At 33.1% G+C, this 25036-nt stretch overlaps 1 protein-coding gene across 1 annotated transcript in view; it reads left to right on the top strand.

The window, feature by feature from the left end:
• Positions 1-25036, top strand: part of prom (prominin) — a 614595-nt gene that overhangs the window by 371446 nt on the left and 218113 nt on the right. The window contains exons 13-14 of the mRNA XM_072540698.1: positions 7599-7773; positions 21250-21597. Of these exons, the coding sequence (XP_072396799.1) occupies positions 7599-7773; positions 21250-21597 (523 nt within the window). The remainder of the gene's footprint in view (positions 1-7598; positions 7774-21249; positions 21598-25036) is intronic.

Genomic DNA, 25036 nt, shown 5'->3' with positions numbered 1-25036 from the left:
TGACATGTTCTGTAATTATTTTAACATAATTTTATTTGAGTGTTCTTGTATATGTGTTTTAAATATGTATTTGTTAAAGAACGTTTTTTTAAAAAACAATTTTAGATAGTTTTCGCCATCATTTGTAGGGATCAAATGAGTTGCTCGTTTCATTTAATAAACATCACGACAACTAACCTCAATTAGTGTAAGATGCAAAATAATTCTTTTCTGTATTTTGTACTAATTTTGTTTATTGTAGCACCCTGATGATGCAAATAAAGATTTGCGAAAGCTTGGTTAACTAAAAAGAGTACTTCTTTGTCCTATCTTCCGCTGCACACCCAAATATTTGAGTTTTGTATATACATATATATATATATATATATTGTTATCAAAATAAATGAAATTATTTGCTACGTAATTATTTTAATTTTTCGAAATAAAATATTTAATTGTAATTAAAAGCAAGCTATATGTATGAACGTTTCTTTTTTCAAATTGTCATACAAAATTACTGTTTAGTTAATTATAGTTGTGAATGACGTTTATTTTTGTTTTATCAATTCTCTGTATTATTTAAATGGTATGCATTCTAAAGTACATTATTATACGATTGATAGAGTGGAGATTGTTGTTCTAAATTGTTAAATTGTAATAAAAAAAAACTTGTTAAATTGTAAGATTGTAAAAGTTGGAAGATTTTGTAATTATTCAAAAACTTACGGTTTTTTGTGTTCTTAGACGTTGAGGATCCCTCGCTTCTGGTGGGTTCTGCAATCGGTCCTGTCCTTTGGCTGCTCTGCGGCTCTAGTATGGCTCTCGGCTTTGGTACTGCTCTCGGCTCTAGTATGGCTCTCGGCTTTGGTACTGCTCTCGGCTCTAGTATGGCTCTCGGCTTTGGTACTGCTCTCGGCTCTAGTCTGGCTCTCGGCTTTGGTACTGCTCTCGGCTCTAGTATGGCTCTCGGCTTTGGTACTGCTCTCGGCTCTAGTATGGCTCTCGGCTTTGGTACTGCTCTCGGCTCTGGTACCGCTCTCGGCTCTAGTATGGCTCTCGGCTTTGGTACCGCTCTCGGCTCTAGTATGGCTCTCGGCTTTGGTACCGCTCTCGGCTCTAGTATGGCTCTCGGCTTTGGTACCGCTCTCGGCTCTAGTACCGCTCTCGGCTCTAGTGTGGCTCTCGGCTTTGGTATGGCTCTCGTTCTCCCGGGTCTAGTGGTCTCTCTCTGCTACTGAGGGTGTTGCTGGCGTGGACTGTATAGGCTCTCTCAAACTTCCTTGAAGTATTCTGTTTCTCGATAGGACCATGAACAAATTCCCTTCGTTGGCTCAGTGAAGATGTTCGTTCTGTTGTAATGGAAACACCAAATAATAGTAGCAGAGTTTATTGTTGAGACGTACACTATGGGTGTAGACCCGGGATTACTTTGAGTAGAGACTGATGAAGTTGATCGTTGAAGACTATATGTTCGTTGAGTGAATATTGATTGAATGCTTCTCTAGTCAAGAGATATTAGTTTTATATAAATTCTATTTGGGTCAATATTTTTCGCGTACCTAGCGTGATATGTATATTTAATTTATGTAAATTGTTTAACTTTGTCAGTACTTTTGACTGATGTCCAAATTATTATTTATAATTGACCAAATGTGTATGTAACCTAATTAACTACGTGTGTGTATTTAATAACAAATAGATTCATTCGGTCTACTGGGTGATAAAATTATACTGTCCAATTTCGGATATGAATTATGAAGATTTGATATTGGACACTTACTATAACGTTCATGTGCTGGCAGGTGAAAGAGCTACGACTCATAGCCTAGGGGGCGAAACAGTGGAGAGCAAGAAAGCAAGTGAGCCAAGGCTAACAGAGATTAGTTTCAATCAGCCAGTAGCAAAAAGAGTGTGAAGCAACAAGTGATGTAGCGGGGTGGACGAAGTCACTGTGGACTGTGGGCATCGGCAGCTAGATTATTACCCAACGCAAATGCTCACAGACCAGGTTTGGGAGGGCACAGCTCGATCAGTGCCTTTACTGTAGTCTTTCAGATACTGTGACACATACGATGTTAAAGTGTGAGCGTTGGGTGGATGAAAGAGATTAGTGTGAAAGAGACTGTAACTGAAGAATATTTAATTTCATTAGAGAAATAGTGAAGACAATGATGAGGGATGAGTTGTGATGGATACGGGTCCACAAATTTATCAGGAAGCTAGTCTCTTCACAAGAACCCGAGGAGAAGGAAACCTCAATATGATTTTGAAATGAGCGAGATGCACCTAGGGGTTTCGGACTGTCGCAGGGTCCCTCGACGAAATTGTCAAAGGTCTAGCCCCGTCGAGCAACTTGCTCTGGCATAACTTCATTAGGGTATTAACAACTTAACTCTATCTGGTTTAGTCATAGGTCCTTTACGGACGTAAAAAAAGTACGATTAGTTATGATGACGAAACAAAAGTAAAGGACTCTCTATAATCATCCTTGGGTCCGCACATTTAAATGGAACTTTGCTTAACTTGTTATCCATACTATTCTTAATCTCGAATTGTGAGTAATTAATTTTATATTTAGGAGTTTAAAAAAATTAACTAAAAGTGTATGATTTTAAAAAATATTTTATCTTTGAGGCACTTTAAACCTAATAATAATGGGATTGACCTCATATATAACAATTTTAAAGTGGTTGTCATATGATTATGCTATTGTATATTTTGGGTTGTTGTTTTTCTGATTCATACGTTTCTGTAAATCACTTTTTTAAATATATTTTTAAAATTATAATATTTTTAGATGAATTTTTGATTTTTGATTAATGATAATTGTTTAATTTTGTTGTTAGTCATGATTTTGTAATAAATTTTACCCTATACTCAATAAAACTGACAGTAACATGTAATTTTTATCCAACCTTCTGAATACGTTACATAAACTGATGTCAAAAATGACTAATATCAAGCAGGAAGTTGAGATATCGAACATTGTAAGTAATAAAATTTGATTAAAGTTGCGCCATTTCGAACTACCACATCGCAGTTTCAATAGAAACAGTTTGTCAGTTAAGAACATTAATTTTCGGCTCGAAATTGTTATTCCCAGTAATAAATTTATGGATGAATAGCAGCTTAAACGATCTTGTAATTAAGTCTAGACCTGTTTTATGAAAATTATGTGTTTTATGACGGGTCCTGTCGGATACCGGCTGCAACCCAGGCGACTTTGGCCTTTTTGGCATCCAAATGTAAGCTAATGCATGCGGATAAGGCCTTTGTAATGCTAATGTGACGAAAATTTGTCTGTACAAGGTCATGTAAAGATACACTAGTTGATGTAAACCAGCGGCGTGACTTAACTTATAACATTAAATAATTAAAAAATGTATTATTTTTCTCTTGTGGATTATAAGTTCGTTGGGCAGCAATTTGCTAATATATCTTTTAGTTAAAATTTAAAAAAACTAAAAAACATTATGATTTTGTGGTTTATCACAATATCACGTTATATACTTTATTAGACATTCTGTTTAATTTGTAATTGTTTCAATAATTCAGTTTATTTTTCTGAGTGGCAGAACTAGCTAAAAAACCGTTGCTTAGGCGGTACTGTATATTTATTTTATTATTTTAATTCCACGAGTAATTTGGGTAAACACGTACTAAAAATAAAAATGGTTGAAATAACCAGATGATTTGAACAAACAAACAAAAATAATTCAGAATTACATAAAACTGCTGTTAGTTAATATCATTTTTTTTTATTTAAAGAAACAAAGTCGCATCCGCCCAAAGGTTATTAGCGACATTCCTGTGACATTTGTAATAATATTAAATTTAACATTTGTAACAACCAATCATTGTAACAATTAATTACAATTTGTGAACAATTAAAAAATTTTAACAATTGATTAAGTTAAATTTTGTGTAACATATTTATACATTTTAAGTAACCTAATAAATTCGGAACTAAACTTTTGTTGAGGAGTGCTTTCAGGTTATTTGGCAAATTGTAACACTTGCCTTTGATTTACATATTTAAGACAGTCTATCAGAAGTGCTTCATACTGTCTACTGTATTGCATGTTTCACATTTTGGAGGTTCACTATTTGAGAAGACATAGGCATGAGTATACCTACAGTGTCCTAGTCGTAGACGTGTAATAATAGTTTGGCATCTTCTACTTCTGGCTGTGGACTTCCATGAAAAAATATCACTTTTGATGGTTCTGAGTTTCGAACTAGAGTCATTCCACTCCCGATTCCACGCACTTAATACCTTATTCTTAAAATAAACTTTCAGATCGCCTGCGATACTCCGACACTCTGTTTTTGATGCGTCACTGGTGATAGCGTTACGCGCACTAGTATCTGCTTCTTCATTCCCTTCTATGCCTATATGAGATGGTATCCATAGGAAGTAGACTCTTCTGAAATTTTACTGAGCTTTCATTAATTCGGCCCTGATAATTTTCTCAATAGGGTGTTTAGGGTATACATTTTACATAGCTTTGAGTGCGCTGAGAAAGTCAGAAAGGACTAGACAACAAGGGATGTTTTTAATATTTACCTGCTTGATGGCTTTGAGCAAACCAAATAGTTCTGCAGTATAGATGCTGGAATTTAGAGGAAGTTTAAATTGAAAAGTGTCATTTGGGGTTACCACTGCTACTCCAACGCCAAGTTCACCTTTGGATGCATCTGTATAAATTTTAATCCACTCATTATATTGTGGATCTAGATGTGAATTTAGTTTAACTTTAAAAATAATAGGAGTAGTTTCAAGTTTATTATATATACTTAACGCTGTAATGACTTTGGGCTGTTCGATAGTCCAAGGCAGATAGTTATTGGTATTCGTTTAAAATACTGTTGGGAATTGAATGTTCAGTCTGGAGCTATATAATCGGATTCTCTTGTAATAAGGTTTGGGGACACAGTGCTTATTATTGTAATTATATTTGTTATTCAAAGTATTACAGTAGAAGGTTTTTTTATATTTAAGGCTATAGATGTCGCATGCGCTAGAGCTAAGTATATTCTTCGGTAATTCAGAGGTGGTTCTCCAACTTCACTCAGTATGCTTTCAGAGGGAGTTGTCCGGAAGGCTCCAAGTGCAATTGGACCCTGTTCTGCAACAATCGTGTAACCCATAATTTGTTCACAAATGTGATATACATGCCAACAAGTTTACTACGAGTGGTTTGACAAAAAACAAAAATGGTAGAAGCCGTATCTGGTACTTTAGCGACATCTATTAACCAAAGTTCTAATCCACATTCGTCAAACTAGTGATAATGCATAAATCTACAACAACCAGGTAATCCACAGTGCGGGTTACATTGTTGTCGAAAAATATTCAATGGGTATATGTATCAACATAAACTACAATAATTCTTTTTTAAAACAGAACACGTTTTACGTCCGTTGCAGTTTTCTGAGTAGTTTAAACTACTAGCAGTATATTCTAATACCAGCGTTGTGTATGCTGTCAAGTTTTTTAAGTAGTGTTTTTGAAACAGATGCATATGCAATTGATCCATAATCTAATTTAGATCTAATTAGTGTTTTATATATTCTCACTGATCTGATCCCCAATTTCGGTTTGCCAATGTTTTCATTAGATTCAGTCTTGTATGACATGTTAAAATTGTTTGTTTATATGTTCTTGCCAAGTAAGTTGTTGATCAAACCACATACCTAAGAATTTTGCCGTTGGTTTAAATGGGAGCATAGTGTTGTATAATTTTAATGTAGGGGGTATTGATGAAACCTTTTTGGAGAAGAGTATACCTGATGTTTTTTTTACTGAAAATTTGAATCCGGTCGTTAGAGACCATTGTTCTTATTGGTTTAGAAAACACTGCAAAGCGTTTGTCATTGATTCGGTGCTATTTTTTTTGATATAGACAACAAGGTCATCTGCGAAAAGTCGAGCCTTTAGAGGTTTAGTAAGGTTGTTAATAATATTATTTATTGCCACTAAGAATAAAGTAGGGCTTAGGACTGATTCTTGGAGTGTTCCGTTTTCTTCACTTTTCTCCTCTGAGTAAGTATTATGTACTCTTGCGCAAAAAGACCGGTTCTGTAAAAAGTTTTTAATAAATTTCAGGCAATTTCCACGAATATTCCATGAATGTAGTTCTTTCAGAATATTGAATTTCCAACAAGTATTAAATGCCCTTTTCAAGTCGAAAAAATATTGCAATACAACGTTGTTTGGTTGCTAGCGCTTCATGAATGTCAGATTCTAGATCAAAAGTATTGTCATTGCCTGAAAGATTTTGTCTGAAACCGTTTTGTTCCGGAACTAAACGATTTAATAATTCTAATGTCCTCGTTAATCTAAGATTTACCATTTTTTCCATTATCATAGAACATGTTAAGCTGATTTACCTGTATGAGTCAGGTTCTAGGATTGATTTTTGAGGTTTTAAAAAAGGTAATATAATAGCTTTAGACCAAATTGATGAAAATTCATTATTTTGCCAAATTAAGTTAAAATGTTGAAGAATAAATAATTTTGCTGAGTAAGGAAGATGTTTCAGAAATATTGCCGGGATATCGTCTGGACCAGTATTTTTTAATTCGGATAAAGCATTTTCCAGTTCTTCAAAAGCAAAAGGTAGATCTAATGGATCATTTAAATTGTCATTTGCAAAAAGATTAGTATTTTCTGTTATTATTTTCCTTTCCTGTAGTTACTGTTTGAAAACATTTCTCTAAAAGATTCAGCTAGGGTATTATGAACATATATGCTCGATAAGGTCCAATGACTAGTGGACCTAGAATATTGTTGTTTTTGTAAAATTTATAATTTTCAATTAAAATTGTGAAAACTAAGAGCTAATATTTTATTTAAATATACCATAAAACTAATTTTTTCTTATTTACATCGCCAATAACTTAAAACATAAAACCTTGTAATGGTAAAACGAAAAAAAAAACACGTAAGTGTAAAATGGCTGTTAAGCGAATTACAAGCTTTTTCTACGAAGAGTCATGTTTAATCTTAGGGTTGTATCTCAATCAAACAAACCTCAATCAACAAGATTTTTAATAGTTAATAAAATTACAAAACATATATCTGAAAGTAATCCCACATTATGTTATAAATATCGTATCGCATTAGTGTAAAAGAGTTTATTCATTTCTCTACAAATTATTAGAAATACGTTTTCGTTTTTTGCCTCTCTTGTAAAATCGCTAAAAATAAGTTACAACCTTGTTCGATGGGGGTATCGATTAGGGGAATTAAAAAAAAAGCTGCATATTTTTAAAGTAATGCATATAAAATATTTACTTATTTTATGTACTTTTACCACAAGTTATAATATGCGTAATAAAAATTTAGGTAATTTTCTAACAAAAAGTGCAATGAATTGAATAATGATTTTTTATTTATGCGCATATTTATTGAAATTTACTATATGCATACGAATAAAGTTCATAAAAAATAGTACACAAACCAAAATGAATATGCTCCGTCACAGGAAGTATTTGCAAAACGGTAGATATAGAAACCGTAGACAACAATAACGGCCAAGTATCCAAAACTCTTGTCTAAATAAAAAGTTGAATTCGATACGGTTCATATATATCCTCCGCTTCAATTGTTTCAGGCAATGTCAAAGGGATTACCCCGTTTACCAAACGTTTCACCTAAATAACACGATAAATATTGACAACATTGTAAACTACAAACAGTGGGAGGACTTGACAGTTCTATTTTCGAATCTCAGTCACGGAGAATGTTCGTTGGAGATTTTAAGCCCCTCGTTACAGCTTAATTTACAGGTAAGTTTTGGATAATTTAGATTTATGATATATTCCAGTATGTTAGCATATAATATCAACAAAATGATAATAAAAACGAAAGCACATAAATTAATATTGAATATATTTTTTTAAAGAAAAATATAAGTACCTAATGATATTTCATAGTGTTACAGTTTCATAAAATTGTATACAGAAAGAAGCTTGGCTTATGTGTTTACAGCATATTAAAAAAGCGCTTTTTCTAGTACTACACTGTTACTCTCCCTTTACAAATTAAATCCATATTAATAAAAATAAATCGCCAAAATTTTTGTATTTTGTTGTATTTGTTATTACATATTAGGAAAAAGTTTGTGTAAAAGATAATTTTCAAAAAATTGTGCGAAAAGATCTTAAAAACAGTTTTTCTGTAATTTTAAATGGCAATATAACTAATAGATTGCGCACCAATATGATTAACGAAGGAAGCTAGGACTAACAAAATAAAAAAATATAAGGAATGATAGATTGGGCAGCAGCCATACCACAATGCATACCGGTTTTGTTCGATCATCGAAGTCAAGCAGTGTGAGATGTGGTTACTTATTCGATGGGTGAGCGCTTGGGAACACTTCTTCTTCGTCAAGTGCCCTCTCCGCTACGGAGTTCGGCAATCATCATTGCTATTCGTATCTTTGAAGCTGTTGCTCTAAATAATTGGTTAGATGTGCACTGGAACCAGTCTCTTAAATTGCGCAGCCAAGATATACGTCGTCTCCCCACGCTGCGTTTGCCCTGAATATTTCCTTGTATAATTTACTGGAGCAATCGGTACTTTTTCTCTCTCATCACATGACCAAGATATTCCAACTTTTCGTCTTCTTGACGTTCATTGTTAACTCTTTATCTTCACTAGCTGTGACTACCTTGTTTAAAATAGCTTGCAGGTCTTCTACTGTCTCCGTCATTAAAACCATATCATCTGTGTATCTAATATTATTAATTGGTTAGTCGTTAACTTTAATCCCAATCTTTTCTTGCTCCAATGCTTTCTTCATAATTTCTTCAGAATAGAGATTAAATAGCATTGGTGACAGCACACATCCTTGTCTAAGTCCTTTTTTAATTTGAATTTCATTTGTTGTGCTATTGTCGATGCGTGCGACTGCCTTCTGATTATAATACAGAGTAGATATCATTCTTTTATCGCGAGTGTCTAACTGTTTAGCTTCCAAGATCTCTAAAAGTTGGTCATGCTTGACGTTATCAAATGCCTTGTAATCAATGAAACAAGCAAATCTTGATTCACATCCAAATACCTCTGTGTCAAGATGTTAAAGGCAAATAATGCTTCGCGAGTTTCATATCCCTCCCGTATTCCAAACTGAGTTTCTCCGATATCTTTTTCCAATTTTCTGTAAATTCTATTGTGAATTATTTTGAGAAATATTTTTAAGGTATGGCCCATCAGACTAATTGGGCGACGATCACTGCACTGCTTAGCATGTTCCTTCTTGGAAAGAGGGACAAAGGTTGATCTTGGCCATTCTTCAGGAATTATACTGTTTTCATAAATCTTGTTAAATAAGTCTACTAACAAATGGATTCGATCTTCGTGTATTAACTTTAGTATATCCGCTGGTAGCTCGTCTGGTCCTGGAGCTTTGCTATTCTTTGATGACTTCACCACTTGCATTACTTCTTCTTTGCTTACTTCTGGACCTGTCTCATCTAGAAAATTATCACAAGGAGGCTGGCTTTGATCGTCAAACAGTTCTTCTATGTATGTTTGCCAATGTTTTAGTTTCTCCTCTGTTTCCATTATCATGTTCCCTTGTTGGTATATAAGTACTGTCTGCTTCCTGTTTCTATTGTTGATCATTTCTTTAACTTTCTTGTGAAGATAGAACGAATCATATTTGGCTATCAAGTTTTCAATCTCCTTACATTTGTCTTGTAACCATTGTTTTTTGGCGTCGCGGATTTTCTTTTGATTTTTTTCTTTTTTCTTTTCGCTTGGGAACACTGTATGTTGTTTTCACGAGACATTAGGAAAACACGGTTTAGGATGTGAGTTCCTAAGGTAACACATAAATTTATTTTTATACAATATTTAATACAATTTTTATATATGAAAATACACTTTTCTTGAAGTTCCTAGTGGTAGTTTTTTTTCCCTTACATTTTAAATAAACAATATTTATATCCTTTTTTTATATCAAGAATATCTTTATTTTCCCGTTTTTTCATTTAAAATTGATAGATAATTTACGGAGATATTTGCAAAAAAGCAGTTTTTTTGCACTAATTTATAAGTTTTATAAATTTATTCATTAACAAAATATTATTAATATATTTTAACGTCGAGAAATTACCGTCTTTTAAATTTTGCGAAATTTCCCCCCGATCGGTCAAATAGTTGAAAAGTTATTTAATTTATTTATCCCTGAGGCTAATTATTTAAACTCTTGAACTTGCCCTATGAATGATGATAGACACATTTAGCAAATTTCATAGGATTCTTTAAGACTTAAACTATCTCAGAAGTTAAATACATATTGCGTTTTCTTCGAAATTGTTTACAAAATAAACGTTTGAAAAAGGGGTATGTTTTTTACTTATAAACAATTGTAATAACTTCTATATTTTTTAAGCTACAGACGTGTACGTATGGCTGTTGGATAGCTGGTAAAAATACGCACATTTAAAGAAAAAAAAACCTTTTATGACCAATAGGAACGAAGTTAGCGTCTATTTTTTTAAAAATCATATCTCAATTATTTATAAACATTAAGAAGTAAAATTTGCACAAATTTTGAATGACACTCTAAACAATATATTAAAACTTATATCTATACAATTTATCTAATTTTTCGAAACTTACAGCCTTTTGAAACAAAGGTACTTTCCAAAGATCGACATAGGAAAGTGGAGGGAAAACTGTTTCTGGACCACGCTCCAAAATTTCGTCAGTCTCAGTGTAGTGGCTTTAGAAAGCAATATACTTATACTTCTTTGAGTAAAATATTTTATGTATTTTGAACAAAATAGTTTTAACTAAACGTATTGATTGAAAATTGTAAGCACTATTTAAAAATATTGAATAAATGATTAATTATAATAAATAATAATAAAAAAAACACAACGATACACTTTTTTTAAATGATTTAAGATACTTACAATTCAACAGAAATATCAGTAAATCATCTTTTAAACTAGAAACTCTGCCACCAACTGAATGTGCAGCAAACAGCATGTTCTTCGGGTTTACTATCAATTACAAATGTGGTTAGGTAATAAGTTAGATGCTTGTGCCTATGGTTGGATATAAAGTGCCACTGGTTTTGGTGGCCAACCAATTTATACTCTAGATAATTTAATTCCCGAAGAGACATTAAAGCACATTACATGCAAATGCACCACAGGTTGCAAAACTACTAGATATGGGTGCAGAAAACGTAGCTTGAATTGTACGGACTTGTACTGAGAAAGAAGTAGAGGAGAAAATATGCTGCAACCTCGGTACAGTTACCTTTGACGACGAGAGTGATTCTGAAGATGTATATTTAGAGACTGATTTAATAAGTGAAGACAAACAACCTGTAACAAAAAGGTTCAGAGCTGACAGTGAAGTCGAATGAATGAACCAAATTTTAACTTTTAAACCAATGTACCTATGTAAAGAAAAATAAAAAAGTAAAGTTCAGTAAACATTGCAAAATTTAATAAGACAAGTGATGAAAAAATCGACTAATTTTATCAAAGCAGTAACGCAGATTAGATTAATATTGTATATCATATTTGTACGAAAAATAGAATGAAAATCAATATTTTTAATTATAAAAATACAAACAATTATAATTAATATAAGGAATATAATAATATAATGTGTAAACAATTACCTGAAATTTAATTATAAAATATAATGTAAGTAATATTAGATCATTGATATAAAATTAAAAAAAATATTTGTTGATTTTCCGGGATTTTCCGAGATTTTTGCGACAGACTATTCCAGCCAAATTAAAAAAAAAAGAAGTTTTTACGGTGAATTTCCAATGGACTCAATTTTTTCGAGCTTTCCAATATTTTCCGGTCAGTGAAAACTACGTAGTTATTCATATTTCGACGAGCTACCCCAGAATAAAAAAAGATGCTTTTAGCTGCAATGGAAGCCGAGATAATGTATGTGTTTCCTACGTGTTTCAATTTGAAGTTCCGATATCGAAAAAAAAGGAGCTGAAACAGTTATCCTCTCCACTTTCCTATGTCGATCTTTCGAAAGTACCTTTGTTTCGAAGGGCTGTAAGTTTTAAAAAATTAAATGAATTCTATAGCTATAAATTTCAGTATAAAGATTCGATTTTCATTCAAAATTTGTGCAAATTTTACTTCTTAATGCTTATAAACAATGTAGATATGATTTTTTTTAAAATAGTCCCTAACTTAGTTCTTATTGGTCATAGAAGGTTTTTTTTAATGTGAGTTTTTTTAGCAGCTATCCAATGGTTGTAAGTACAAGTCTGTAGCTTGAAAAATATAGAAGTTATTACAATTGTTTATAAGTAAAAAACATACCCCCTTTTCAAAAGTTTATTTTGTAAATAATTTCAATGAAAACGCAATATGCATTTAACTTCTGAGATAGTTTAAATCTTAAAGAATCCTATGAAATGTGCTAAATGTGTCTAGCATCATTTATAGGGCAAGTTCAAGAGTTTAAATAATTAGCCTCAGGGATAAATAAATTAAATAACTGTTAAACTATTTGACCGAGAAGGGGGAAATTTCGCAAAAATTTAAAAGACGGTAGTTCCTCGATGTTCATATGTATTAATAACATTTTATTTTGTAAATAAAAAAATTAATAAAATTTATAAATTATGAATTAGTACAAAAAACTGCTTTTTCAGGAGATATTTTCGATTTAGACCGTGACTTCTACCGTAGTGACTTTCTTGTGCCGTAATTGGCGATACATAATCAATGATTTTTTCTTTCGTCGTCCACTGACACCAGAAGTGTCATAAACCGTCTTTTTGCAAACCTGAAAAAATGTGAATTAACTTCTGCTTACAAAACACAATTTATTAACTAAAGGTTTAAAAGAAAGAAACTGAATTTTACATACCTTAACTTTAGACATGCCCCGAATTATTAGCATATATATGTATGTCCGCTGTCACCGGCTTTGGGTTGCATCATCGTAACTACCATGTCTTTTTCTTTTTATTAAATAGACTTGAATGAGGTTTTTTAGATATACTTATTGTTCGCTATAATTCCCCATATCCCAAAAGTGTCGGAAAAGCTTTTTACGGCAACCTAATGTTATACCCATACTTGAGAACTGGCATTTGCATGACACCTTAAATAATAACTAAAAAATGGAAACCCCTTATGACCAAATATTGTATTAGCTTAGAGTATTAACAAATAAAAAACACTTTAACCAAAAATATAGCAGAAACCAAATGTATAGCATTTATTAGTGTTTTTTAAATAATACTTTAATATCACAACAAAAATATTTTTTATCAGAATTTACCTCCTTTGACTCACTTTTTTTACCTTTTTCTTTATTTTGGTATCTATATATTTAAGTCCTTTGTTTTTATTGTCTTTTTTAATGGTTTTTTCCATTTCAATGTATTGACATTTTTTTGACGCTGCAGTCACACACTCAAGTACTTCGTATTATTTAATATTGTATTTTGTTCTTCAGCTATTAACCCTTAGTGGTTGATAAGGTAAAAAAGATAAACGTAACGCTTATGTTGTGCTAGTGATAATGACAATTTTTTTTCGACGCGTGCAAAAAGCAAACTTGAAAAATCCTAAATTTTTAATATTAAGCAAAAAATTGTTAACAGAAAATTTAGATGTGATAGAAAAAGATTGGCCACCATAGATAGATTAAGATCACTGCTACCTGCATAGTTATGATAAAATGTGTTAAAGGAGGATTTGTTTGCAGACCAGTGTTTGAATGCAGGCAAGTTCTAATTACTTCCGTATCTTTCAAACGCCAGTTTTCAGCAACTAATGAGCAAAAAATATTAAATTGGGGTACCATTGGAAACAAAATTAAACGTTTTTTAAATTAATGTGCCACCTAACCCCCTTCCTATTTAAAATGCTAACAGTAACATTCACCTTAGCTATGGCGTCGAAGCTTGAGGATTAAATCTATTCACTGAAAGTCTATCCAGTTAAAATAAAATTGACCTGTTTTTTCGATTTCTCATGATATTTACGGGAATAAAGCTATTAACGGTGGAAAGTTGCAAATTGTCGTTTTAAGTTTAAATATCTGTTGGTGTATCGATTTTCTGTTTACTTTGTACCTAATATCCTCCTTAGAGAATATATATCCAGAAAGTGTGTTAGATAAAACAAGGAATTTGTTTTACAATTATGGTTTATTCCGACTTATCTTATTCCTTACAGTTTTAAAGATAAATAAATACATATCTACTCTATAAATACACTGTGTTTATTTGAAAAGGACCTTTATTTAATATTTCAGAAATGCGACATATTCATGAAACAAATGTCGAAACACGTACACTTTTTAGCGCTAATAAACGTCATAAATCTCAGATTCATCCCGTCTCTACTGGAGATATCCCTTAAATATTTTTAGATGGCGTTAGGTATCAAGTCATGCCTCTGGTAAACCTGTGTTTAAGATGTTTCCTGTAATACCTAGTTCAGGCGAGATATGTCGAAAAGCAGACCATAATGGACTTTTTCATCGGAGTCTGATTTTTTGCTGAAGTCACTTTTTTGCGCCGAGCTTTCGACATCCTCTTCGATGTCTTCTTCAGGAATTCCGAGGTCTCAGTCTTCCGACCCCTCAGACACCACTACATTGATCACTAATCAATGCATTGCTGGTGCTGGGAATAGAGAACGGTCATTTATACCATCGATGGTAACGAGGTTTCGATGGGGTTTGGGGTTGGCTTTGGTTGGTTTGGGTGTTGGCGTAGGAATTTGCACGGGGATTGCCGCAGAGATTGGCGCTAGGGTTGACGCGAACATTTCTGACAGAAGGATTTTGATTGACGGGTGGAGTGGACGGTATTTTCTTTATGTGGGGTCTCCAAGTCGAAGTTAACAGTATGCCGTCATCTCTTTTGTTGAGACAATTTGGCCTTTTTTCATTTTCTATGGCTTCTCGGATAATTCTTGGTTTATAAAAGCGGATAAAAGGTATGGTTCTGGAGTTTTCAAGATTAATTTTGTGACCTGTATAAGGATGATGGTGACCTAGAGTTAAAATTGAGTCAGAATTGCGAACAGAAACAAAAGGTTCATAAATCCTATTTTGGATTTTACGATTTGTTTGGCCTATATGGGATCGGGAACAGTCTGCACAAGGGATTTCATAAACTTCGTATTGTTCATTTGGAATGTTGTCTTTGATTGATCGGACAAGAGATGAAAGTTTTTGTTGAGGAGTAAATGTTGTCTTTATATCTTTTAATTTTAGAATTTGGTCGATTTTTTTAGTGACACCTTAGATGTAACATAGAAAAGCTTTCGTATCATATAGTTCTTAGTCTTTGAGTTGAGATTGAGTGGAAGATTGATGTCTGTGGATGCTCCTATTGATGTGATTTTTGCAGTTACCGTTTTGGATAAGGGCTTGTTTTAAACTAGAAAAGGCAACGGGTCTACTTGCATCATCTCAAAGGCGTAATGATCTGAAGACAAGCGTATTAATGACTAAATTAATTGATGAAGGGGGATGAAGGCAAACTGGAGATGGCTTCTTCAGTTTAACAGATGATTGTCTGTCAATCACCTGTCAAACTAAAGAAGCCATCTCCGATTTGCCTTTTGAAGGTGCGGAAATAACTAGATGAGGCACCGCTAGAGTTTTTAGAAACTTAAAGCCTCTTATTTCAAACAATCTGAGAAAAAAGCCCTGAAATAACTTCAGTCCAATCCAAATCTAGTCATTATTCCCTACGATAAAGGCAATACCACCGTCATCCTAAACACTTCTTATAAAATCAAATTAAAGGTGATGCCGTCATAAATATTTTCTCATGAACTATAAGATCTTAAGAAAATTTAAAAGATGCTCTATTAAACACATATGCAGATAAAAGAGACGTCTATACACTTAGTATAGAAATCACACACCTTAAGCAAGGTAATAAATCGCTTTTTGAGTTTTTCCAAAAAATACAGCATCTCTTATAAATCTCCAAATATCTTTGTCGCAAACTCGGTCTAATACTAACGAACAAGGATGCTTAATAGCTATTTTAGACACAGCTTTAAGAATATTGCTACGTGGTCGAAAGAAATCCTTGGGTACTTTTATTATTATTATTATTTTGGCTTTACAACCCTGTGTGGGTCCTAGCCTCCCCAAGAATTTTTCTCCAGTCGTCCCTATCCATCGCCTTCCTCCGCCAAGCACGTATTTCCATATTTCTCATGTCTTCATCGATGTTATCTAGGAATCTTGTTCTGGGTTATCCTCTTCTTCTTTGACCAATAGGTCTATCAAGGAGCGTTTTTCTAGCTGGGTCGGTTTGCTCCATCCGCATTACATGGCCTACCCACCTCAGACGTCCTATCTTTATGTGTTTTACGATATCTGGTTCCTGGTATATCCTATAAAGTTCGAAGTTGTATCGTCTTTTTCAGACACCATTTTCATTTACCGCTCCATAGATGCGCCTTAGTATTTTTCTTTCGAAACATCCTAACATGTTTTCATTGCTTTTTGTTAAAGTCCAGGTTTCTGAACCATATGTTAGGACTGGGCGTATTATTGTTTTGTAGAGTTTTACTTTTGTATTTCTTGGTATGACTGTAGATTTAAAAAGGAGATTAAGCCCAAAATAGCATCTATTAGCCGTGCAAATTCTACGGTTTATCTCTGCGGTAGTGTCATTTTCAGTATTGACGAGCGTTCCCAGGTATACAAATTCGTTAACTGCTTCGATGACGTCATTTTCTATAACAAGTGGCCGTAGTGTTTGTGGTTGCGTACCTATTTTCATGTATTTTGTTTTATTGTTGTTTATTATTAAACCCATGTTTGTAGCCGCTTCCTTTAACGCTACGTACGCCTCTCGTGCTGCGTTTTCCGTTCTCCCAACAATATTGATATCATCAGCATATGCTAAGATTTGCACAGATTTGTTATATATTGAACCGGTAGTTGTGATTTGTGACGTACGTATTACTTTTTCCAGAGCTAGATTGAATAGTATACAGGAGAGTGGGTCTCCCTGACGTAGCCCGTTATTTGTTTTAAAAGGTTCAGAGAGTTCCCCCTAGATTCGTACTTTGCATTCAACTTTTTCAAGGGTTAGTTTGGTTAAACTTACCAACTGATTTGGTACTCCTAGGTCTATCATTGCTCTAAACAATTCTCTTCTATTTACAGAGTCGTAGGCTGCCTTGTAGTCTATAAATATGTGGTGCGTGTCTACACCGTATTTCAGTGTTTTCTCTAGAATTTATCTCAGGGTTGAAATCTGATGAATTGTTGATTTACCACCTCTGAAACCAGCCTGGTATTGTCCTATTATTCGCTCTGCATATGGTGCCATACGATGGCATAGTATATTGGAGAATATTTTATACGCTGCATTTAGGAGCGTAATTCCTCGATGGTTAGAGCATTCAAAGATATCTCCCTTTTTGTGTATGGTGCAAAGTATTCCAATATTCCAATCATTGGGAAGGGACTTCTGTATCCATATTTCTTTTATAAGCTGCTGTAGCGCTATTATGATATCGTGGCCACCTTCTTTATATAATTCCGCTGGTAGATTATCTATTCCGGGTGATTTGTTTCTGGCTATTTTGTTTACAGCGTCTTTAACTTCCAGGATCGTTGGTGGATCCTCCTCCCTCTCGTCTGCTCCTCTTACCACGCAGCTTTCGTCTTCCGGGTTTTCTTCTTCTTCCTCTATATTAAGTATCTGGTTAAAATATTCTGTCCATCGGTTTAGTATGTCTGTTCTTGTTATTAAGAGATCGCTATTTAAACTTCTACATTGATTTGTGTTTGCCTTAAATTCTTTTCTGTTGATGTTAACTTTCTTATAGAATGTTCTGAATTCTTTCTCTCTGTTGAGTTTTCCGTAAGCATTTTTGCATAGGCTTTATTTTTTTTCTGTGTTGCGTCTTTGCATTCATCGTCAAACCAGTGATTTTTTCGGGTACAAGTTTCTGTTTCTATTTCATCCTGTGCTGCTGACTCAATATCTTCCCTTATCCTGTTCCAGAATGAGTCTATATCTCTCTGGTCTTCTTCGCCTAGACTTTAATTCCTTAACCTATTGGTAATATTACTCCAGTACTGTTTTGCAACAGTTGCATCTCTCAGCTTCTGTACATTCCATTTCTTTCTAGTTATTTCTTTTTCTTTGTAGGAGTTTGAAATTCTAGCCCTTAGTGTTAAGATCACTAAACAATGGTCTGAGTCTATGTTTGCGCCTCTATAACTTCTGCAGTTTATTATGTCCGTTCCGTGTCTTGAATCTATTAAGATGTGATTAATCTGACTAGTTGTTCTTCCATCAGGGGAGGTCCAGGTTACCTTGTGTATATTCTTGTGTTCAAAATAGGTGCTAGCGACGGTCATGTTCAGTGCTGCTGCTAAGTTTATCAGTCATAATCCATTATCGCTACTGATGTTGTGTAGGCTATGCCTTCCTATAGTCGGCATAAAAACTTGCTCTCGTCCTATTCTTGCATTCATGTCACCTAGCACTATTTTAATGTCATTTCTGGGGCATCTTCTGTAGGCTTGTTCTAGGTCTTCGAAAAACTGTTCTTTAATGTCTTCTAGTTTGTCATCGGTCGGGGCATGTGCATTAATTAAACTGTAATTAAAGAATTTACCTTTTAAGCGTAAATAGCACATTCTTTGACTGTAGGCTTTAAAATGAATAACTAGGCCTTTTGTTCTTTGGTTTACTATAAATCCCACTCCATCTATGTGTTGGTTTTCATTGCAGCTGTAATATATGGAGTGGGTTCTCTTATCAAGAATGCCTGTTTCCGTCCATCACATTTCCTGCAGTGCCAAAACATCTACTCTGTACATGTTCACTATGTCTAGTAGAGATGCGAGTGCTCCAGTTCGGTACAGGGTTCGGGTGTTCCATGTTCCTAATCTTAATTCCATTTTTCGTTTGCAGTGTCGTTGTCGTAAGTTCCGTCCGGCTAATAGTCCTTGAGGTTCCGTAACATATGATTTTTACAGGAAGAGGTTGTTAGCCTCTAGCCTAACCCCCAACCTGGAGGGCCAGGGACTCTGTTGGGTTGCCATACCAGTCTGTTTTGGTTCACGGGTGGTATTTTATTTCCCGCCTACCCGCCAGTCCTGGGACTGGTTAGGGCGTTCCCCTATCCACCACCTTGGGTACTTTTATGCGTACTAAAAACCCTATTGATATAAATATAGCTTTAAACTTCCTAACAAATTTATATGGAACAAATTTATTCTTTAAAAAATCAAAACCCCTCATTATCAAATATTTTTTAAATAAAAAAAATCAAACTCATCCAATTATATTCCACCAAATAAATTTAATTTCCAACATAATTACCAAAGAAATCATAAATAGTCTTAATCCCTAAAAACTTACTATCAAGTCATACTTTTCTCCACTTTTATGATCTATAAATCCATTATCAGACGAATACAATAATCTAAATATTCAATACAACCATGTTAAAACTAATATTTCAAACGATACCTTCTTTAGGTCAGAAACCGAAAATTTTATTAATTTAATTCAGTATGTTAAGAATAGTAATGATAAGTTAGATAATTTGATTATTCATTCTCCTAAAATATAAGAAATAAAAGAGGGTTGATAAATGGTCTTGGGTCAATAGCTAAAGCCATTACTGGTAACAGATTCACAGGACGGGGAACGTATTATGCAATGTTCTTCTTCTTTAGGTACCGTCTTCTTAGCGAAGGTTGGCGATGACCTCCGCAAAGTCTTCCCAATTTTGGGCTTTCCTTATTAAACTTTGCAATGCTAGAACATTTAAAGAAAAATCAAATTAATTTACAAAGCCAACTTCATTTGCAATACTTCGTAAGCCATGAAATTATTAAAAATTTTAATAAAACTGTAGTAGATATTCAAAATATCGAATTAAATCTTAAGTATAAAATACTAGAAATTAAAGATATCATTTATTTTCAAGGAAATTTTTAATTTAATACTAAGTGTTTTAGAAAATATTGACAACTTACTTAAATTCTGTAAACTCAAAACTTTACACCTAAGTATTATAAAATCCCTAGACTTACTATTAGAAATAAGAAAAACCCCCTCCCATTACCAATCCCAAGTTCCAGTTGAAGTCAAATACGAAAATATATTAAATTTTGAATCCATATTAAAAGTTAATACTTGGCTCCATGTGAAAAAATTTAAGGAGAACCTAAAAAGTCCTCCTCGAGTTAAAAGTTGACGTGTTTTACGTCAACCTTTAATATTAAGTGTAGGTCCTTTTCAAACGAACACGGTGTATATTTAATATAATATAAACCAAATAAATTTAATGTCCAACATAATTACCAAAGAAATCATAAATAGTCTTAATCCCTAAAAACTCACTATCAAGTCATACTTTTCTCCACTTTTATGATCTATAAATCCATTATTAAACGAATACAATAATCTAAATATTCAATGCAACCATGTTAAAACTAATATTTCAAACGATACCTTCTTTATGTCAGAAACTGAAAATTTTATTAATTTAATTCAGTATGTTAAGAATAGTATACATGATAAGTTAGATAATTTTAATATTCAATCTCCTAAAATAGAAGAAATAAAAGTGGGTTGATAAATGGTCTTGGGTCAATAGCTAAAGCCATTACTGGTAACAGATTCACAGGACGGGGAACGCATTATGTAATGTTAGAACATTTAAAGAAAAATCAAATTAATTTACAAAGCCAACTTCAAATGCAGTACTTCGTAAGCCACGAAATTATTAAAAATTTTAATAAAACTGCAGTCGATATTCAAAATAATGAATTAAATCTTAAGTCTAAAATACTACAATTTAAAGGTATCATTACTTTTCAAGGAAATTTTTAATTCAATACTAAGTGTTTTAGAAAATATTGACAACTTACTCAAATTCTCTAAACTCAAAACTTTACACCTAAGTATTATAAAATCCCTAGACTTACTATTAGAAATAAGAAAAACTTCCTCCCATTACCAATCCCAAGTTCCAGTTGAAGTCAAATACGAAAATATATTAAATTTTGAATCCATATTAAAAGTTAATACTTGGCTCCATGTGAAAAAATTTAAGGAGAACCTAAAAAGTCCTCCTCGAGTTAAAAGTTGACGTGTTTTACGTCAACCTTTAATATTAAGTGTAGGTCCTTTTCAAACGAACACGGTGTATATTTAATATAAGCAGTCTGGACTTTTTTTAAAAGTATACTTCAAAGCCTACTTTAAGAGTAATTTTTAAATTCTTTTTTAGGGTTTATCTAGTGCATCATCTCTTAATTTAACGTACTACAGATTACAAAGTTCAGGACCAGTTACAAAAAGGGACCTAAACTCCTTTGCCGACCAATTAAATACCGTCGCCCGGCAGTTATCAGATGCGGGCAGTGCCAGAAAATTCGACAATCTTGCGTTTTCCGTAAGAAAAACCTTCCAAAACGAAGTAAAACGGCTAATCGAAATTAGAAATACGATTGTGTACAAAATAACTGCATTAGAGGTATTATTACCTCCTCTTAACCAAAAGGTCAATGACTCTTTGGAGAATTTGAAGAATATACAGTTCTTTTTAGATACTAAAGGATCACAAGTGGCAAATAAGGTAAAAAGTATTTTTCAATTATTTTTTCTTACTATTATATTTTATTTAATTAAGAAATTATTAATATTGTCAAATTCTAATAAGATTGCTTAATTATAATAATCATTTAAGGAATATATTTAAACTTTTCTGCTAGGATTTAAAACTAAATAATACTTACAATCACAGTTAATAAATATGCAAGTTTCTTCAGTGCAAGTGCCACATTTTGACGGTCGGACTTAAAAAGCAATTGTTCCTTACTCTAGTTCAAGTTAAATGGAAATTATTATAAAAACAAACATATAATTAAATATCTAAATGAAAAAAAGAGTATAATATAAATAGAAACTTTTATTTCCTGTATTTATTACATTATACAATTATATTTTACTAGCCGACCAACTCGACATCGAGTTTTTTAAATGAAATTTTTATTTTGCGAGAAAAATTAAGAGATCAATACAAACAATATAAGCAAGAATATATATAACATTCATCAATAATAATGCAAGTAAAAAGTGTATTAAATATTACGAAATATTTCGTCGAAAACAATGTTTTTTGTTACAATGTTATCATTTAGCAGTTAATTTTGCATGCTGATCACGAATCCGGTGTCAGATTTGCTCTATCTTGACGTTTTATGCGCGTTTCGGGTCACTTCCGGTGTCGGATCGCAACCGGAAGTACATATTTAGATTCGTCTCGACTAGACCTTTCGATCCATATATAAATTGTGGGGTCTAAAACTTAAAGTAAATTTTAACTTCCGGTCATCTCAAAACTGGAAGTGAATTTTTGTACCAAAAGTATATCTTGATAATATCATACGTAATACTAATAATATTCCGAAAAAATATTCTAATTATCTAATATGGTTTTTGAGTAAAGTGGTGGACAAGAAAAGGGCTTAGCGTTTTAGTATATAAGATAAGTAAACACGAATCAAATGTAATTATACGAGACTCGCAGGATTCCAGGGCGAGCCGTAGGCGAGTCTCGTTGCCATCCACCACCATTACAAAAACCACCAACCACCATTACAACAACAGAGGCAGCAGCAGGCACGGCAGGAGGTACAAGAACAAGAACTGGGGGAAGATGGAGAAAAAAATGAATTAACTAGACCCTTAACGTTAGAGGAGATCCAAACGGCAATCCGTGGCAAGCTAAAGAAAAGGGCTTAGCGTTTTAGTATATAAGATGTTTGACAGATAACATCTGGCAGGTATCTTCAAATAGGAGTGGTTCATAATCATATCTTAAATATCTGCCATAGTATATTTAAAAACAACTCAATTTATTAAATTATGATACATATTGGAAAGATCTTTTATGTCAGTCTTACTAGGGATAGAATTTGGATCTTTTTATGTGAGTCATCTCCCATATGCATCTTTTGTTGTAATTTTTTTCTTTTTCCAAAATCTGTACATTTTTAAAATCAAAAGATTGGCTATTTTCTAGTAAATGTTTGGCTAGGGCTGTTGTGTTTAATCCATTGGTCTGTACACTACGTTTGTGTGCAACAACTCTTCTATGCAGGTATTGGTGTGTTTGCAAAACCTATGTTGAATCACAGTCTTTAAAATTTGTTTTATAAATAACATTTGATTAATGATCTTTATTGGGTTTAAATTTTAAAAAATATTTTTTCTGTCGTCGTCCCGAAAATAAAACTTTCGGAATGATGTACTAAAGCAAAAGTACCAGTTTACAAAACTCGTACCCACATTTAATTAGTAGCTGCTTTCGGGATCACTAATTTTTTCACTTTCGGAAGGAATTTTTAAGTAGCTAGGTAACAGCTTTGACAATAACATCAACTTTGTTTTCGCTCCGTTTTTCGTTTTTTAATTCCAAGAAATGGAAATCAGCAATGAAAGTGAAGCCGAAATGATTCCGGATGAGATAAACTGGGAAACTGCTAAAGCCGCTATATATGAATTATTGCCGATAAAGTCAAGAAAGAGGTATGAATTGATCTACGATTTATTTAAAAACTGGAGCAATGATAAAAATGTACACACTATAAATAAAGAAGTCATTCTTGCATATCTAATGAAAAAATCGACTATCTTGAAGCCATCAAGCCTTTGGAGAAATAATAATAAAATATGGAGTATAAGTCCACACTTAACAATTAAAATAATATAGATAAAAGCCGCTATCCAAAAGTTATTGCTTTCCTTAAAAGAAAATAGATCGGCGACAAACCAAAAAAATCGAAAGTATTGAATAAAGAAGAAATAGAGAAATTTTTATCAAAAGCTGAAGATAAGATCTACTTAATGACAAAGGCTATATAATTAAATCTAATTACTATTTAAATGGGAATAAGCCACAATTAAAGGTTAAAGTACGTTTATCGACGTTTTAATTTACACTTCGGAAATCGTTGTCAAAATACAAACATTAGTAAATTAAACAAATTTTGTTTTTTTGTCACTTGGTGAAAAATTCTTCTAATAATTTAATTTTATCTGACTCATTTATATTGACAATTCAGACATACATAGTACATTTTAAAGTAGACGACTTTAAAATGATATTGCCAATATTGTTGAGTTGCGTGGAAATTGAAACGTCAATAAACGTACTTTAACCTTTAATTGTGGCTTATTCCCATTTAAATAGTAATTATTTTAACAAGCCACAAGAAAATAGCTTCAGAACAAATTAAATCTAATTTCGCTTTTTTTATTATTTTTTTTTGTAAATTTTAGGTTGCATTAATAATAATTGGTTTGGCAAGCGTTTGTCGTAGTGAGGAGCTTTGCAAAATGAGTTTAGATGATATACAAGATCGTAGATTATTTGTCCATTACAAAAATGGAAGGTGTACTATACAACCTATTGGTATTCGGAACAAAAGAACTGTTGAAGGAGGCCAAGGCCTGATTTGGGCTGTAGTGCCATTGGATGAATGGAGGTGACTTAGTATGCTGGATTATCTCCCAAAAATTTTCGTATATATCTCGATGTCGCGAGGAGTACAGCTTTCTGCATTGCCCTATAGTGATGTTCATTTAGACCTAGCTATTTTATGGTCTCTAGAAGATTTTTGGAAATAACAGCAGTAGTAGATAGCATAATAGGTACTGTCTGGGTACTTTCCATGCTCCATTGTCTCCTGATTTGTATTTTTAGATTTCTGTACTTGGCGATCTTTTCGTTGTATTTTAACACGTAAATTATTGGTGTTGGGTATCGCCACATCAAGTGTTGTTTGCCTAGTAAGTTTAATAACAAGGATGATATCCGGTCTATTATGCGCCACTGGTTGGTCTGTAAGCACAGTGTAGTCCTAGTATAGCTTGTAGGTGTCATTTTCAAGCTAGTTCTTGGTGGATAATCTTTTGTACTGAGTCATGGCGTTCTTTATAATCAGTACCGACAAATGCCTGGCAGCCACCGGTAAGATGATTTGTCATCTTTAACAATATATTTCAGGTAA

Source organism: Diabrotica undecimpunctata, chromosome 8, assembly GCF_040954645.1.
Source record: "Diabrotica undecimpunctata isolate CICGRU chromosome 8, icDiaUnde3, whole genome shotgun sequence".
NCBI lineage: Eukaryota > Metazoa > Arthropoda > Insecta > Coleoptera > Chrysomelidae > Diabrotica > Diabrotica undecimpunctata.
The sequence above is the reverse complement of the archived record's forward strand: the minus strand, read 5'-3'. Positions and strand labels throughout refer to the sequence as shown.